Source organism: Athene cunicularia (genome assembly GCF_003259725.1).
Source record: "Athene cunicularia isolate RWA chromosome Z unlocalized genomic scaffold, athCun1 chrZ_part3, whole genome shotgun sequence".
Lineage (NCBI taxonomy): Eukaryota > Metazoa > Chordata > Aves > Strigiformes > Strigidae > Athene > Athene cunicularia.
In genome coordinates this window covers 11,372,767-11,390,116 of record NW_020799144.1, presented here as the reverse complement: position 1 = coordinate 11,390,116, position 17,350 = coordinate 11,372,767, and the positions used below count along the sequence as shown (strand labels likewise).

Below are 17,350 nucleotides of genomic sequence, written 5' to 3'. Positions count from 1 at the left end.
TCAAAGAAAAAATATTTGGTGTTGCATTAGATCTTCCTTTTCCCAAACAGCGAAATGTGAAGATGCTACTAGTCAGTATATGCAAAAGGCAAACAATCAATGACAGGTTTCTGTCTGACTGTGCTTTCTAATTTGTTTTTGGAGATGGTGTTCACTTAATTATTAATAAATTTGTAAATACCTGAAAAATTGTTTTAACTACCTGTTTATTAATATTCTTAAATTCCATATAAAGGGTGAAATCTGCATAAGAGACTTTCAGAAACCTTTATGTCTAACTGGTTACTCTTCTATGTTAACTACATTTTTTAAAGTAGTTCAGGGCCTCAAAGTAGTTTGCAGCTGTCCTGTTACAAGTATGTGTCTATTTTTTCCCCTGGGATGAGGGTAAAAGTTTCCCAAGACTGTAAAAAGGCCTGAATCTCTTCTAATTTATACCTGTCTAAATTCCCAATGTGAGTCTGTTCTTCCCATTGCAATTGCAAATGTTCCTGAGTTTTCCTGGTACCTGTGAGAAAGGTTCTATAAAAATTCTGATCTTTTATAGGCAGTTTCTCCTCTCTCAGTAGGTCTAAACCTCTAAAATACCCATTATTACTCTAAAGGTGTATGAGCGTTTCTTAATTTCTTATAGAGAGAACTATGTTAAAAGTACACTGAAATTTCTTTTGCCTCAAGCATAAAAATATCAGAGGCCACCCACTTCAGATAAGCAACAAAGAAATAGCTCAAAAAAACCCAGCAGTAAAATTCTGTCTTTCTCCACTTTCCCATTGTGTAGGGATATTGAAACAGTGGGATATTGAAACATCGAAGTTTGATCATCTTACATCGTTAACAGAGGCTGGATAACATTACCAAATGAGAGAAAATCTTGAGACCACACTGTAAAGAATAAAGGGATTAAAGATACCTGATCTGTCTCTGACTCCCCATATTCCTGTACTGGGGCTGCTATCCCAAAGAGTAGGGATTGCACAGGGCGAGCTCCACGGACTGGGGAGCAGAGATGAGATTCATTTGGAGGAAAAAAAAAAAAAAAAAAAAAAAAAAAAAAAAAAAAGCAATCTAGAATCAGAATTGTGTCTCAAATGGTTAGTGATAACACTGTACTGTTATTTCAGATAAACCTGCAGAAGAAGATGAGAGTCACTGGAGTTATAACTCAAGGTGCCAAGAGGATTGGAAGTCCAGAATATGTAAAATCTTACAAAATTGCATATAGTAATGATGGAAAGTCGTGGACAATGTACAAAGTAAAAGGCACAAATGAAGATATGGTAAGATTAAGCCATCTGTATATGACTACATCTTATGGGTTAGCTGCCTTCAGAAGTATGAGGTATCTCTATTAGATAAGCATAATTGCCTGATAGTATGATACAGGTTGCCTTATTATTTTTCTCTGGAAAAAAAAAAAAAAATCAATAAATTTACACTTTCTGTCTGCTAAGAATTTCTTATACTTTAATTGATGGTTGTATAAATACTATGTCCCAAGGCTAGAATAATCCTTTTTATTACACTTAACTGATTTTCATTTTAATTAGTTTACCAGTAATTACTCATTACTCTGTTTTGAATTTAGTTTTAGTACATTGGCAGATTAGTGTTAACCCTTAAAAGCATAGAACCCATTCATCACTGCTAATCTGTACTGCACAAACAGTGTCATCCAGTGGGAAGTATGTGTTTACAGTTTATAGTTACCACTTATTTTTTATAGAGTTGTGCAGAAGCAGCAAAAATCCCTTTACTGTGCAAGTTAAGATAGAACTAAGGCACTTTGCAGCATTAGACATAGTTTCTCTATGAGAAAGTTAAAATGCTGTGTGAAGAGGTACATAATGAGGGAAGAAAACACAGTACAAGCATATCGGGTTAGAGTGAGGAGTGAATGGAAGAGTGTTTATAGGTTTAATTCAGCTCCCCCTGCGATCAATGAGAGGGTTACAGTGCACTTCAGTGGGAGTTGGATCAGGTTCTTGAAGTAGAGGGGAAAAAAATAAATATGTCAGTCAGTGTAAATAATTGCAGACTAAATTGAATTGGGACTGTTTAATATGCTAATTAAAAAAGAAGACATAATTTAGTTTCATTAGTACCTTCCGTTTCTAGAAGTGACAAGGTAGAGGTCCTGATTCAGCACAGGTGGCGAACACATGCTGATACAAGCCAATGGCAGTGTGTTTTGCTTAAAAACTTGTATGTTGGGCACTGGAGATGATGAAACAACCTCTGAGAAAAAAGCTTGTAGAGAAATGTGCAGGGGCAGTCAGAAGAACAACACAGATATTTTTGAGATATGGAAATGAACTGAACTTTCAGTAATCCTCCTGACACCGTTTTACGGTCATTTTATCACAGGTGTTCCGTGGAAACATGGACAACAACACCCCATATGCCAATTCCTTCACCCCTCCCATTAAGTCGCAGTACGTACGGCTGTACCCTCAGGTGTGCAGAAGACACTGCACGCTGAGAATGGAACTGCTTGGCTGTGAACTGTCAGGTGGGTTTCGTCCGTCGCCGCCCCTCAGGAGTCAGACAGCAAGCAGCACATTTTTGTGCCCAACGTCTAAACTGTGTTCAGTTTATTCCTGGTGAAACGCAGTTGGCAATCCTGAGTTTATCGAGACTCAGTCACTCACCTCTTGTTATGGACATTATATAATCATACATACATAAGGAGCAACACTTACCTAAATGATGTAAGTGACAGTAGTTGCTTGCAGTAGGGCAGCAATAGTAGTAAGGTAATGTGGTAGCAACCTCATAACACTTTGTAAATTTTTCTGTGCGCATTGGCCTCTAATTACGTGCAGCCTAGAAAAGGTCATTTATAGCAGTTTTAATAAGTATCAACAGCTATCGGGACCCGTAATGTTACATACTAAGTAGACCGTAAGACAGACAGTCTCTAACTCACAGTTATGCTCAGCACAGCCTAACTAGGTGCTGAGAACGGTTTCCGAGAGCCAAAGCTGTTTGTGCCGTGCTGTACAGCAGAGTCACGGCAGAAGCAGGCATCAAAACTGGTTTGAGTAATTTCTCCTGGCTGTTTGGGTGACCATGCTGGTGTGCGATGTGACATCCTCAGAGGGACAAGGGTGCTTCAGCTGCCATCGAGGACCACTCAAAGTGCAGTAAGATATATTTTGCTGGATTGTTTTAGTCAAGATTTCAGCTTAGATTTGCTTTTTGGATTTCTAGTAGAACCAGGGATTGCATCTCGTAGCAGAAAGTAAATGAACAAGTGAAACAATATAAAACCTCTTAAAGTTTGTAGTAGCAGAAGTTATAGCTCATAAATGTAAAGTCTGACCTCTAGCCACTCTCCATGTTCCTGTACAAATTCAGTAAAGCATGTAAATTTTTTATCTTTTTCAAGAAATCAACCTTTTACCAGTGGGAGCGCTCCACTGAATTCATTTAAGAATGAGTTTTATGTGGCTGCCTGCTTTACTGTACAAACAATAGTCATCCAGTTCACGAATGATATATCAAAACAGCTGGAGTTAAATAATTCTCATTCCTCCAGTGGCATCAAAACCAGATTCAGAAATGAAATGTTAATGCATTAATCTCACTGTAGCCCTTTTCCAATATAGATAGGTTTGAGAGTAAATAGAAAATTCGGTCTAGCTGCTTTAGTCTATTAGATTTATTTTTTTTTTATGTCTTCCGTTTCTGGAACCACAATTTAGAGTAAGTCCTTGCCAGAATGACCAGGAATTGTTTTGCTCAAAGAACTGTGAAAGCTACTCAAGTGAATTCATTTCAGTGGTCTCCTAACAGTTTCAAGGTCATAATTTCTCAGAACTGCAGGCAGCCAAGGCTCAGCAGAATAATTTCAATCTTACTTGAAAGAATAGTATAATTATACGTAACAACAGACTAACTCACTCTAATTCCAAGTGGTCTGTCTTAGGCTGAAAGACACTTTGAGAGGTCTGGTTTCTCTAAGAAGTCCTGGTGGTAGAGAGGAGAGCCATTATAGAAAGGAGGGAGACTCTCTTGCAGCACCACCACTAAAACTGATTCTTTCTCATGACAAACTTCAGCAAAATTTTCTATATAATCTGCTCTAGGCTTATAAAGAGCTTTACATACCAGGACCCATGGTCAGATCTTATTGAAAACCATAATCAATGCTTGTGGAGTTCCCATCAATAAATTAGGCATTAATATCGTGGCCTTGTGTTCCTGCCTTACTTGTGTTTTGCACATCTCTGTGTTGTAATTCCTTTCCCTTCATAAAGTATTGATGGGGGAGGAGAAAGAGATCTCAGCTACTCATTACTGGAATGCCTTTTTTCATTAAGCTGTTATTAATAGGAGCATCAAGCTGTTGTTTTTAAAAAACATGTAACTGTTCGCACAACACAGTGACTTACTCATGCCATTCACTCAGATGTTTAGTCTGCACGTAGCAGGCTCTGCCTTCTTGCATCCAGTCCGTGTCATACATTGTTGATGCTCGTGTATGTTGGTGGATGTGCACCAGGTTCAGGAAATTCTTGGTGTTCTGAGTTTGTCAGTTCTTGTAGAGGGATGCTGGTGCTCAGAACTTAACCATCCATTTGAGACTCATAACGTCTTCTGAGCAAGCAATTTTGCTCTTTTCAGCATGTTCTCTGGTAACTTTATCCTAAAAGCACCTAGAGGTACCACTCACACACACGTGGATTTTGTAACATCTGCATTTAATACTACATTTCCCTCCCCTTGTTTGTCTTCAGCACTATCCAATATGGAAAGGAATCCTGTATTCATTAATAGGAAGAAAATTTTTTACATCTCTTGATTTTCAGAAATTAATAATATCACAGTATTAATCAAAATAAAACTGCCTTTGCCCTCAAGTAATTGACCTATGCTGCTTTTGCATATACTGTATGAATCCCGGCCAAAGACAAGATGCATGTAGACCTTTGCATGCAGATCCATTTGTGGGTTTGCCTCCACTGCATTTGACATTTAATATTTCCTTTGTGGGTTTGAGCTTTTTGAAAGAAGAGGTAGGTGAGGGGTATGGTAGAGGATACAGACTGAAGAGTAAAATAATGTGCCCTCAGAAGAGTCAACAGAGAATAACCTTTGTGTGGATTCTTTCAGTTTTCAGATGCTAATACACACTCATTATTCACTGCTCCTGTTTCATTGAGCTACACCAAATAAGAAGTAACTGCAAACTTATACCTATATAGGTTGAAACATACAGAATTATCAGATATCATTCACCACAGATGGTGGTATCCAAAGCATCTCAAACATTTTGACCTAAGATGCTCCACTGGGCATAGCTGTAAGTATGTCTACATCAGCTCTCTCTAACTTTTAACAGGTAGTAAAAATGGGGAGATTGAATCCTTTCACAGGGACATTGCAAAACAAATTTGAAAAGATACAGTGCAGTAAGTCCCGGGGAGCCATGAGCATTATTATAGATAGAATGCTATGAGGGATGACTATCTATAGACACAAGGTTTTGTACTAGTTAATGATTCTGTCCTTTGTGCTCTAGGTTATAGCTCACCTATCAAAATAAACAGTCATTATCTTCTGTCATTGCAGCAGGATGCCGTAGGAGCTGGGAAGTGACTGGGTCTGCTGTTGCTCTCTGTGACACAGCACTAAGACATTGTTCTGCCACCCATGTGCATCATGCTCATCTCTTCTGGTTCTCATTGCTTTTCTCACTTTCTCCTGTTACCTTTAACAACTGTCTTCCTTTTGGGGCAGTGGAGAAGGAAGGCGAGTGTAAAATCCCATTAATGCACGCACACATGCACAGACACACAAGCAGATATATCTGTTGTTTCATAAATCAATAATAACACTATTTTTGATGGATTGGACCAGCACTGAAAAACAGGTTTGACAACCCATTCTTTTGTGTCAGGAACCTCCTTCAGACTCTTCAGATGAAACATTCCTGCTGACAGCCCTTGTGATCTTGGAGTGATACTTCAGAATTGAATAATAAGCAAAGTCCTTCTCTAAAGCAACAGAAGACTCTCTCTCATTTGTGCTATCAGTTGCTCCCTCGTGCTCCCAGGAAAATTGTTTTGTTGTTGTTTTGAACTAGGTAGCTCGTTCTACAGACAAGGCTGTACAATTTCCAGTTGTGCACTGAGAATCAGTTCTGAAAGTTGCACTTTTTTTTCAAAAATTAATTCTGTTCTGTTTGGTTTTTAATTGAATATGAAATATGTCAGGTTTTCAAATATTAAATACAGTAGTTACTACAGTAAAGCGCTTTTTTTTTTTTTTTTTTCTGGTAATATGCATTTACTCCTGCTGTTAGAACCCCCACAAAGGGCTTGGTCTTACCTTCTTGATTTGAATCACTAATAATTCGACTTATTTCTGTGTGTTAAACCTACAGAAGAAAAAGAAAGTAGAACCTGAAAAAAGGTCTTTGGTAACGATAGCAAAGAAAAAATCAGGTCTTTAAATGTGAGTAAACATACTGTGGAGGAAATTGACTTTTAAGAATAAAAGAACCAGCTTTGATATCTATCTCAGATAAAATGAGAAACTAAATAAAACTTTTAAGGTGTTTTAAGAGGTCACACAGTGCTCTGGCTGTATCAAGAGACACCAGCTGAGCAGGGTCATGGTCCCAGCAGGAAAGCCTTCACGACTTAGATGTGTGCTTTAAGAAATACAGCTGGTGACTCAGCAAATGATTACCTGATAGGGACCAGCTCAGCAGTGTGGGATGTGAGTGTCAGGTGGAAAACCTCTCTCTTCTCAATGATACATAAAGTCAAGGTTGCGTGCATTCACAGTGATGATGCACTCCTTGCAAAAACAGATATATAAGATCTGGGCATGCTCTCACTCAATGAGTTAAGAGTATGTTAAAATATTATTGTCAATTTAACTGAGTCAAGTCAGCTACTGAACTGAGTAGGACCTCTGAATCTGTGAAGTGAAAACTTTAGGATATCTGCACATATGCAGGCTTTTGACAGCTGGGGCAGGAAGGAAATGAGAAAATGGCTTCTTATGTTCCCATCTCCATCTTTCACCTTTTCCTCAACCATTAAACCTTGCTCCACCCAGCCATACATTCAATTTTCCTGACCTCTTAGCAGCCCTCTTGCTCTCAACCACTTGACTCATTTTTTCTTATTTTTTAAAATCTTAAATCCATGCAGCTCATCTGCCTCTCTTGACTTCTAACACTGTTGTTCCAGTGCTGCTATCAAAGGGTGTCTCCCCTGTTATCAGCTTGCTTATTCCCTTTTCTCGGAGTACAAGAGCAAGGCAGAGGAACATAGAGTCACTTATTGATTTTTTTTTTTTATTTTTTTCATGGACACCCAACAGAGAAAGGAGGAGCCCAAGATCTATCTGTTGCTACTGTCAAAATAATTTGATCTGGGACATCCACCTGGTTTAAACAAATAAGCCATTAACTCTCAATTTCTCCTAAGCGATTATCTCCTCCTATTCTCCCTCCTTTACAGCTAGTCATCCACTCTTGTCAGTGGGTGTTGAAGCTTTCTAAGTTTTTGCCTAGATGTCAACTAACTCAAAAATGTAGAAGAGCTCAGTGCTTGTTAACATTTTAACATTTTACTTCAGCAGTGGCGTAAGAAAAATTAGTGTTTCCTCCATAGGCAAACACATGGTTGACATGACATAGCAGAAAAGCACGAGAAAATTGAACTGAACAGAGGAAACAATAGCAAGCTGCTGGATAGGAAAATATAACCAAGATAAGAAAAGACAAAAGTAATCTTTTCTGCTTGTTTGCCTTCATAAATTTATGCCAGGATAAAATATGTTGAATTCTCTATCTTGTTTTTGATTCTTCCAAGGTAGTGTTGAAATAAAGTTCCTTGAATTGGCTATTTTTCATTTGTTTGCTAGCAATTCCTCCAACAACAGCCTTGATTAAAGCCTTTTCTTCAAGAGCTGCTATTTTTCTTTTCCATAACGGAAAACCTAAACCACTTACAGAGTTAAGTAAGTAGTGTCACAGATCTTATTTTGCCGTTCCAGGTTGCTCTGAACCCCTGGGGATGAAATCAGGACATATACAGGACTACCAAATTACTGCCTCCAGTGTTTTCCGTACACTAAACATGGACATGTTTGCTTGGGAGCCCAGGAAAGCCCGCCTGGACAAGCAAGGGAAAGTTAATGCCTGGACCTCTGGCCACAATGACCAGTCACAGTGGTTGCAGGTAAAGTTTCACATACATTTTCCCAAATGTTTATCTTCTTTGTGTTTCAGGTATGGGGATGGTTGGCTGGTTTAGGATTATATACATATTCTGCGGTTTCTGAGTGTAACCATCCTGTCTCTGGCACATGTATGTGCTGAAGCTATGAAATCATATCTTCATGTCTTTGGTACCTCTGTTGCAGAAAACGTGGCTCAGGGAAACTTTCACCTCCACTAGCCAAACCTTATGAGTTGTCCAGCAACTTTTCCTTTGCTAATGGACACACATAGTAGATGCAGATCTGTTTAACAGCTTCTCCTCTTTTGTTAAAAGAATTGATTTTTCTTCCCCCTTTCTGTCCTTCCAAAGCTCCCTGGAAAAACATATTTACTTAAACTTTGTGCACGTTAGCAAATCTGGCTCATAGAAATTATCTTTGTCTACTTGAGACTGCTCAAAATTACCTTCTGACATCACTCTGGAGCTAGCAAGACTGCTTCAGCACATGAATTCATTATAAAGCTGTGCACAGGGGTTGTTTTCAGCCTGGGAGTGATTTGTAAAAGTCAGTAGTACGCTAATGTGAAAGACTGCAATAAATCACCAGTATGGAAACCTATTCAACCAGTTGCTGACACGTTTACATTTTTTGAACTGTTGAAAATAGCAGTGTTTTGAGTCAGCTGCCAGTTTGCAGTGCAGTTCTCAGTTGGAAGCCTCAATAGTGCTAGATGTGGCTACTAACACCCTGCAATCTTTTCACATATAAATTATGGCATATTAGCTTTTTTCACCTACAGTTGCTAAGCAATTTTGCAATATGATTACTATCTTTTCTCCAACTTTACACACGTACAGAAAGAAGTTGCCTTGTCTACTTAACTTTTGAATAACTGAAGATCCTGGGATTTGCTGAAAGTTTTTTAGAGCAGCTTGTTGAAGCAGCAGTTAGTAACTTTTGGAGAGGAGGAAAAATTTATTCCTTTGTTTTATGGTGGAGAAGCAGGTGGAAGTGTTCCTCCACGTAAAAGAGAGGCAGTTGTATCGTGTTTAGCCCCATCGGTGACATCCAGGAACCAAAAGTGTGCAGAGACTCTACAGAAATATTCTGTGGAGTGTTATTCCTCCAGTGGATGACAGAGAATTTTCAATTAACTACAGATGGCAAGGGGCTGCAGAGTTAATTCCTATATTCTAAAATTTTCCATTGTAAATCTTGTTATATTCAAACCTACCTGAACGTGAATATTTAATCTGATTACCTGCACAGTCTCTGCAAGTTCTTGCAGTATCAGGCATACTCTTTTTTTATCTCAATAAGAAATTTGTGAAGAAATACTCATCTTTCAGTTCACTTGTCATATGGCTATGATATGAGCTTGGTAACTTCACATGAATACGTCCAATTTACACTTTCCTGATAGTCATTATACTTAGGCTATTTCTCTAGAAGAGTATCATGACATTTCAAGATTTTTTTAAAAAAGGAGGCATTAAAATCACTTGTTTTTTCAGTGCTTAAGCTGGTTGTTAACTTCTGCTATAGGCTGATTATTCTTAATTCCATCCGTGAGTAGAGATGAGATCAAATGCTTCAAGTCTACATAATGATTCTGTAAGAAAGACTTCTTTTCCATTTAAATTCGTCTGTTCATTGTTCTTTTTGCTGGTACTTCTCTTTTTCCCTTAAAATACAGAGTATTTTATTGTAACTTTTAACACCCTAACTGCGATTTTATTGTCATGCTGTTTTCGTAGAGTTTAGTCAAAACATATTTGCAGAAAACGCATATAAAAGCAGACTTATCTGTATGCCCTTTTCCCTCAGCAATTGCACATTACAAGGAGTGATCCCACTAGCAATTCCATGGTATCCTAAAACAGCTAAAGAAAGACACAGATTTCTGGGGTTTTGCTGAAGTAGCTGGCCTGCCAATATGATATTTCACAGTGTTAGCTTTCCATGCCTTTTGAATTTTCTCCACATGCCTTACTTTGTTTATCTTCTATAATTTTCACTAGAAAGCCTATAATATTGTGTAAAAGCCTGCTGAATACCTTTAAAAATTATTGTTAGAGTGTGTGGTATGTGGATGACTTTAACAGATCTGTTCTGACTGACAGTTTTTGGGGGGATCCTTGCCCAAATGCCATTGCTATCAACCGTTCCTCTGTTTAAAAGCTTTTGTGCTGACATCTCAGAGCACCTGCTGTGATAATAGTTGATGAGAGCTGATGTTTGCATTGTGCATAAATGTTACTTGCTACTTATGGGCAGTTCACAGCACTTCTGCATGAAACCTAGAGATAAATTATTTTCTATCATAAGCTGAAGTTGTTTCACTCAGTTTTCTCTCAAAATGGAAAATTCAGCATATTGTGTGTATTTAAAAATGCAGCCGTTAACAAGTATGCTCTCTGTTTTAAAGTGTTCTGATTGCTACATCCATAATACAGCTCCAGAGGCAGAAATATGAAGTATTATGTGGCTCCACATACAGACTGTTCATTTTTGGGTTCAAGAAGATACCTCACTGGTGCTGCAATTGTTGAAAATCTGTCGTGATCTAGACTCTGATGACTTACAAACACCAGGTTTCCGACACAACACTCATTTAGACCAAAAAAACATCATTAACAATGGAAGAAAGTATTTTTGTGATGTGGAGGAAAATTTAATGAGGTTAGATGACTAAAATTCTACTTTTCCAACTCAGTCATAGTCTGAGTCTGAATTCCCCCACATCTCACCCATGAGCTCTCTTGCCATTCCTTTGAAGATGATGCTGCAGCAGCAGTCAATTACCTGGCATAATTCATAGCACAGGAGCTTCCATTCATTTAGACAAGCCTGTTTAGTGCCTCTGTACTCATTGCAGTTGAAATCTATGCAGCTTGGTGATATAGAACAACATAGCTGCTCAGGTTTGGTATGAAATCTAACAGAGTAATCGTTTCCAGCAACTCTCTCTGCTCCTGAATACTTTCTCTACGGATTCCCTTTCTTTTGGAGCCACTTCTTTGAAATCATCTGAATAAAATTAAAGATTAGCAGATTAGGAGGATGTGGGGAAATTAAATTAAAAAAAAAAAACTAAAGTAATGGCTTGCTTCCCATAATTATGTATAAACTTAGCATAAACTAAGCAATGTAAATAATTTCAAATTAATTACTGAGAAAAGAAGAAAAGGCTAAACTTCACTTTCTTTCAAGGCAGTCCCCTTCCCTTTTTACTTTGATTTGCTTGTCAGCATCATTTGCTACCTTGAAACCAATTCACAGGCTTCTCCCAGAATCTCTTGCTAAACTACCACGCCCAGTCTGCTTTGCCAGTTTGGGGAGTGCTTCTGATCCTCCTAGACACAATCCAGGACCCCACTCCCTGTTTCTTCAATTACTTTACGTTACAGGAAGCGTTAAAGAACTTCTCGCCTTATGCCCAGAATGAGGCACTGAGGCTGTAAAGATTATTGAAAATTATTCCTACTGATCTTTCAGATGCTTCGTAACTGCTCTTGTAAATAGATTTTCACCAGTCTGTGTCTCATTTTCCTAACCGAGACTATCATTCAAGAGAATTAACATTTATCTCAAAATTCATTCCCACTCTACCACTAATTTTCTGCAGTTATAAATTATGAAATGAGGACAGTGGTTTAAACTCTCTTTTCTCTATTTACTGTTAGTTAAGTTTCGGTGTTTAAAAATATTTCCTTATTTCTGCTATATTGGCAGAGATACTATCTGTCATTGTATTGATTTCCCACTTTCTCTTGCTGTCTATAATAAAGGACAGCAACGCTATCTACTTTAATGCCTTTGCCCATTTTTCCTTTGCATGGTGCTTCAGCAAGTAATTTCTCTGATCTGCCGTCCTCCGCAATATTCCATGTAGAGCTGAGGTATCCCGTTTCATTTGGTGTCTCCAAATAGCTGGAGCTTTCTTCTCCCTCCTCAACCATCTCCTTTGCCTAAATTGTTTGTACATTACCCTAGTCCTAATTTAGTAAAGACACATGGGTATTGGTAGTGTTCTATCTTAAAACCAGTGATAGGCTGGGTTTTTTGAAGGCCTTTTATATATATCTCTATATATATATAAATAAATAAGGTTCCTTTTATATCGCCATATTATCTTCAGGTCACCAGCAGCACTGCAGTAGCTCTGTGTTTCTAGTTGTACTTGAAAGTTTAAAGCGGTTTACTCACTGCAAAAATTACTTCCATCTGGTTGCTTAGCTTGCATTTTAGTGCAAAGCTACTGGAAGGTTCTGCAGTTTGATATGCATGAATGATAAACCTGATACAGTTTATCCACAGTTATTTTATATATCTACCACTGAGAGCTCAGGTGATTTAAGAAAATCATCTTTCCCGTTAATAGTAGAGTGGAGGAACAAGCAATGCCTTATTCTAATGTTTCTCTTGCTGATAGTATGTGATGGAAACAGCTAGGCACTATTAGGAAAAAACAGTTGCTGATAAAGATAGCAGATTGGTTGAAGATTGGCAAAGCAACTTTTATATATATATACACCTACACATTTTTAAAATGTGATGATTGCCATTAGTATAAAACCTTTGGGTTGGGTATTTTCCTGCCAACCTAATCTCCAGTATTAGACAACATTTCCTAAGTTTTTTCATCCACGGCATCAGAAAACAATTGTCTCAGTGCTGCAATGGAGTTATTCTTTCAGTTTAGTACATCTTTTTAGGATCACAAAGTCTCGTTTGAAAACAAAGGCAGAATTGTATTCCAAATAATTACTTTTTGTTAGACTTATGCAAAAATATCTCTATCTACAAAGTCTCATGCCATCATAGAATCTCTTATGTTCATTTTCTAGGGGTTTTTTTTAAGCTTCTAAGTGAACAAATCGAAGAGTTATTATTTAAAGGCTAAGCCAGACCCAGTTTCTACTTAGTTTTTCTTGAAGAGTACTCTTACAGAAAGCAGACTTTGTGCTACATTTGCCCAGTATTTACAAAACTTGACAGTGGTACATGTTGTGCTTTGCATCACCAACAGAAGTCATCTGCAATTGTATCAATACTAAGACAAAAGAGTATTAAGAGAAGACAGAGGGTGATCATATCTAATGTGATGTTGGCTCCAGCAGCCTTGTGCAGAACACAGCTAACATAGCTCTAGAGAGACGATCCAGACGGGGGTGTTTTTTTTGCACTTCACCAAGTTATCGTCTATATAACCTGATAAAAAAGGACTAAACTACAGACATTTTCAATTTTATGGATTCTATATCTAAAATTTATATATGCAATTTGTAGATATCTTAAAATCTCTACTTCAAATTAGTGCTTAGGCTTTTTCTATAGTCAGTGGAAAGAGGACAGCACTATCAAGGAATCATTCACCTTACCCCAAGTGGTAAAGTGTCTTAAGTGTCAAGTTTCCTGTTATGAGTCACCCTGGGGATAGACCTCTACTCTGTTAGCCACAGAGAGAAACTATTAGCTTTAACTAGAAGATGGTGTTTCGAATTATGAAAGTTACATGAGGTGAATCCTTCCCTTTTTAAATATGGGAAGAGAATGTTATTTTTCATCTCATGCTGTTTAGCTGGGCTTATTTTCATGTTGGTGTTCATTCTGTCACTAAAAAAAAAAAAAAAATGTTTTTTCCTGTCTCTCGTGTGGTATCTGCTTCTTGTTTATTATTGCACCTGCCTCTTTCTCCCCTTCTTTGTAGTATTTACCTGTTTATTTGTAATGAATTCTGAAGAGGCTTACTAGATGGGAAATCATGATACTGTAGCACTTCCTAAATGCTGAAAATAACTCATAAGGAGAAAACTGTGTGAATTGATTGTCTTTTGAATTGTTTCATTAGCAAAGCAAGCATTAATACCAATACTGGTTAAAGTAGCCAAATAAGTTGTTTCTGTCTGGCCACTAGTTTAAGTATTTTATTTTAACACCAGCACTCTGAGAATAAAAGAAAATGTTTAAAAACATCTTAATTAAATAAGGACTTGAAAGACCTAAAATTGAAAGAGGATGAAATGTTAAAGACCAGTCCAGTAATTAACATAATGAGGCAATTATAATACATCACTTCTAGAAGGCTTGGACTGCTAAGCAGTGTCTTGTGACTGGTCTTTGAAAGATGCAGTGTTCTGTGGGAATTATAAGCCTAATTATAACACATAAACAAAGGGCACATATCTTTCTCTACAGCTTCAGTAAACCCCAGCCATCACCAACAGATTGGGAGAACAGTCAATGTCCTTCACATGTACAGCAACAAAAGGTCTCTCTCATTCTCCAGTTGGTACTGTCTTTTGATTATAATTTGTCACAAGCAGAAAAGTGGGTTCTCAGATGTCAGATGGCAAAAGACAAGTTTTGCAGAGATCAACCTTTCTTCATGCCATTCTTTTTACTGAGATACTGAAAGATATTTACAGTCAATACTGGTCATTTTACCTTTTCAACTCAAAGTCATCTTTTTCTTTTCTTGTGGTTCTTGGGAAGGCAGCTATCAGTTCTGCTTGAAGACTTGGACTCTCAGCTTTGGTATCTCCTTGATCTTATGCTTACTTTGATAAGGAGCTCCACAGAGTAATATTCTGTTCACACAGCCTGATAGTTCACAGGATGCAGCAACATAACAAGGCGGGTTGTGATTAAATTATTAATATGGATCTTTTCTTTCCCATACGTTGCCAGAAACTCACTATAGACAAATTTCTCTATAAAAAAATACAAAACCAGGTAGAGAGAGATACCCATTTCTAAACTGCACACTGTTGAATTTACCTACTTTGCGCTGCCTAGGCTAGAATGCCAAAATAGCTCATTTTACTGACTTCTTCACTTGCCCATAAACCATAGACTTAAGCTTGCAACTGATCACTATTTGTTTTTTTAGGACAGTTTGTACCTCAAGATGGACAGCAAGCTTTTTTTTATCTTTTTTTCTTTCTCTCTTTTTTTTTTTTTTTTACTCTGATCTCTCTTTATGTTGCCAAAGCTTTTTCAACACTGCTAACAAAAACATAGCTCAGAGAAATGGTATTAAGAGGTTTGTCTTGATTTCCTAGTCGCAGTTACCTGCCAGCAATATTTGATGGCCACTCCAGAGGTCACTCTCTAACCCAGATTTTCCCCCAGATCATTTCTCATTAAATGCATTATTCACATTAATAATGTTACTAAATTGTGCATTTCAGCATTGCCCTTCCTAAATTGCTTTTGACTTTGCAAAGCTTTCTTCTGCAATTCATTTTATCGAAATGTTTATAGTGGTAATTGAATTTAAGCCTTGAAATTAAATAAGGCAGCATAAAATCTTCGTTCATTTTGCCTTTTCAATGCTGTATTTAGGCTGTATTTTATTATTTAGGTAGTGAAGTCTAGAGCCTTGGTAGAATCACTGATTTTACTCTGGCCAAATACAAAGTGATTGATAGAAGGACAGGCAGAGAGTACAGAAGCTCTTTGTTGCAAGATGTTCAGGAAATAGGCAACAAATAGATATGGCATGATTATTTCTTGAGATAAAAATTTGTATAATGACACTTTCATAAACAGGTACAAAGTCAAGAGTCTGTCTGAATTGTAAATTAGCTATGATTAAGATTTTGTAGGAGAAAAATATTTTCTTGAACAAAGTCCTACTCTGTTCACTGAATTATTTTCCCTACTCTCCCTGTTAAGCCTTCAGTAAAAATTGAAGGGTTAACTTAGTGTACCAGAGCCTGTCTTTGAAACATAACAAATTCATCATCACTAACAAAAATTACTTGAGAAGATTTCATAAACAGTTGAATCATGTCTAGCATTAAAGCATTGCAAGAGAGTACTGTCAGTTCCCTTACTGACTTGTAGTTTTTCTCTGTGTATCACTCCCCTGCAGATGAAAGTTAAATTGAATAATGACCCATTTCCTATTACAGTAACAGTTTTTGATCTTGCTTTAAAAAATGTGGGAGTGTAAGCAAAAACTCCCTGGTTGTTCTGAATCAAAAATAGGACTCAAGTCTGAAGTTCTGAATCAAAAATAAGATTTTAGTCTGAAGTATTTTTTGTTACCATGTATTTACAGTGGAAATTTTTCTCTTACATGATGCCCATAGCAGAACCTTCTGAAAATGGAAAGCACTGAATTTTAATGGAGGGATGTTAGTTTTTCATTGTTTTAAATTCCTGCCTGTTTTACCTAACTATGCTTTCCACTGTTTTGAAATAATGTTCTATTTGTGAAAAAAAAATCACTGTAAAATAACAAAATGGCTACAGATTTGGCTAGGTAGGGATACAGAAGGAAAAGATGCAAAAATGTTTCTTATTCATGCCTTCTTACATGGTAGTGTTTCAAAACAGCATTCACTTCTTCCTATAAAACTCTTCATTGTTTTCGTAGCTACATCTGAATTAGTCTCAGACTCAAGCACAATTGGACACAGTTGTTGCCCCACAACACTTGCAGTCTCAACAAGACAAAAGGATGACAAAGAAAATACAGATGACGGATAGAAATGAGGCGACCTTGACAAGGTCAAGTATCTTTAAGCAGCAAAATATACCTGATGTGAAAACAGATGAAACAAAAGCCAGTGCAGAATGAAAACAAAATAATAGAGTGGAACTGACTTTATTTCTGTTTTCTGATAGCTTGATGCTTTATTAACTCTATTGTGCTTGTTTTATTAGTCCTGCACATTTTTCCCAAATGATACTTCTTGACTAAGAAAGACACATTTTCTTCATGTTTCTGTTGAGACCTTATGAGTAAAGTACACAAAGGTCTTGGATAGCTGTTCTTCACTGAATAGACCTCTCAGTTTCGCATTTGTATCATTTCAGACTTTATGCCACTTTAAAAGCACAGTGAAGATGTATTAGGAGATTCTGGTTGGCTTCAGAACACGTTTGTTCAAAATCTACTGTTCATTTTCTTACTCTGTTCCCTACATAATGTGGACAGAAACAGATAAGTTCCTAGCTTGGCAAATGGTGAACAGAGATCATATCTTTTTTGCTAAGTAAACAATGAAATTGTGACACAAGCACAAAGAAGTAGTGCTGGCAAAGAAAACTCAAACTAATCTAAGTTAGAAGGCAGAAAACTACCTTGCAGCCTTCTTCAGAGGAGGGGGAAATGTGCTTAAGGTACTGACATTACCTAGCAGTAAGC

General features: G+C 37.3%; 1 protein-coding gene across 2 annotated transcripts in view; it reads left to right on the top strand.

Annotated features, from left to right (window-relative positions):
* Window positions 1-17,350, top strand: part of EDIL3 (EGF like repeats and discoidin domains 3) — a 202,650-nt gene that overhangs the window by 144,739 nt on the left and 40,561 nt on the right. For both annotated transcript variants that reach the window (XM_026866612.1, XM_026866611.1), the window contains 3 exons: window positions 1,125-1,280; window positions 2,368-2,512; window positions 8,020-8,204. In XM_026866612.1, coding sequence (XP_026722413.1) covers window positions 1,125-1,280; window positions 2,368-2,512; window positions 8,020-8,204 — 486 coding nt within the window. The remainder of the gene's footprint in view (window positions 1-1,124; window positions 1,281-2,367; window positions 2,513-8,019; window positions 8,205-17,350) is intronic.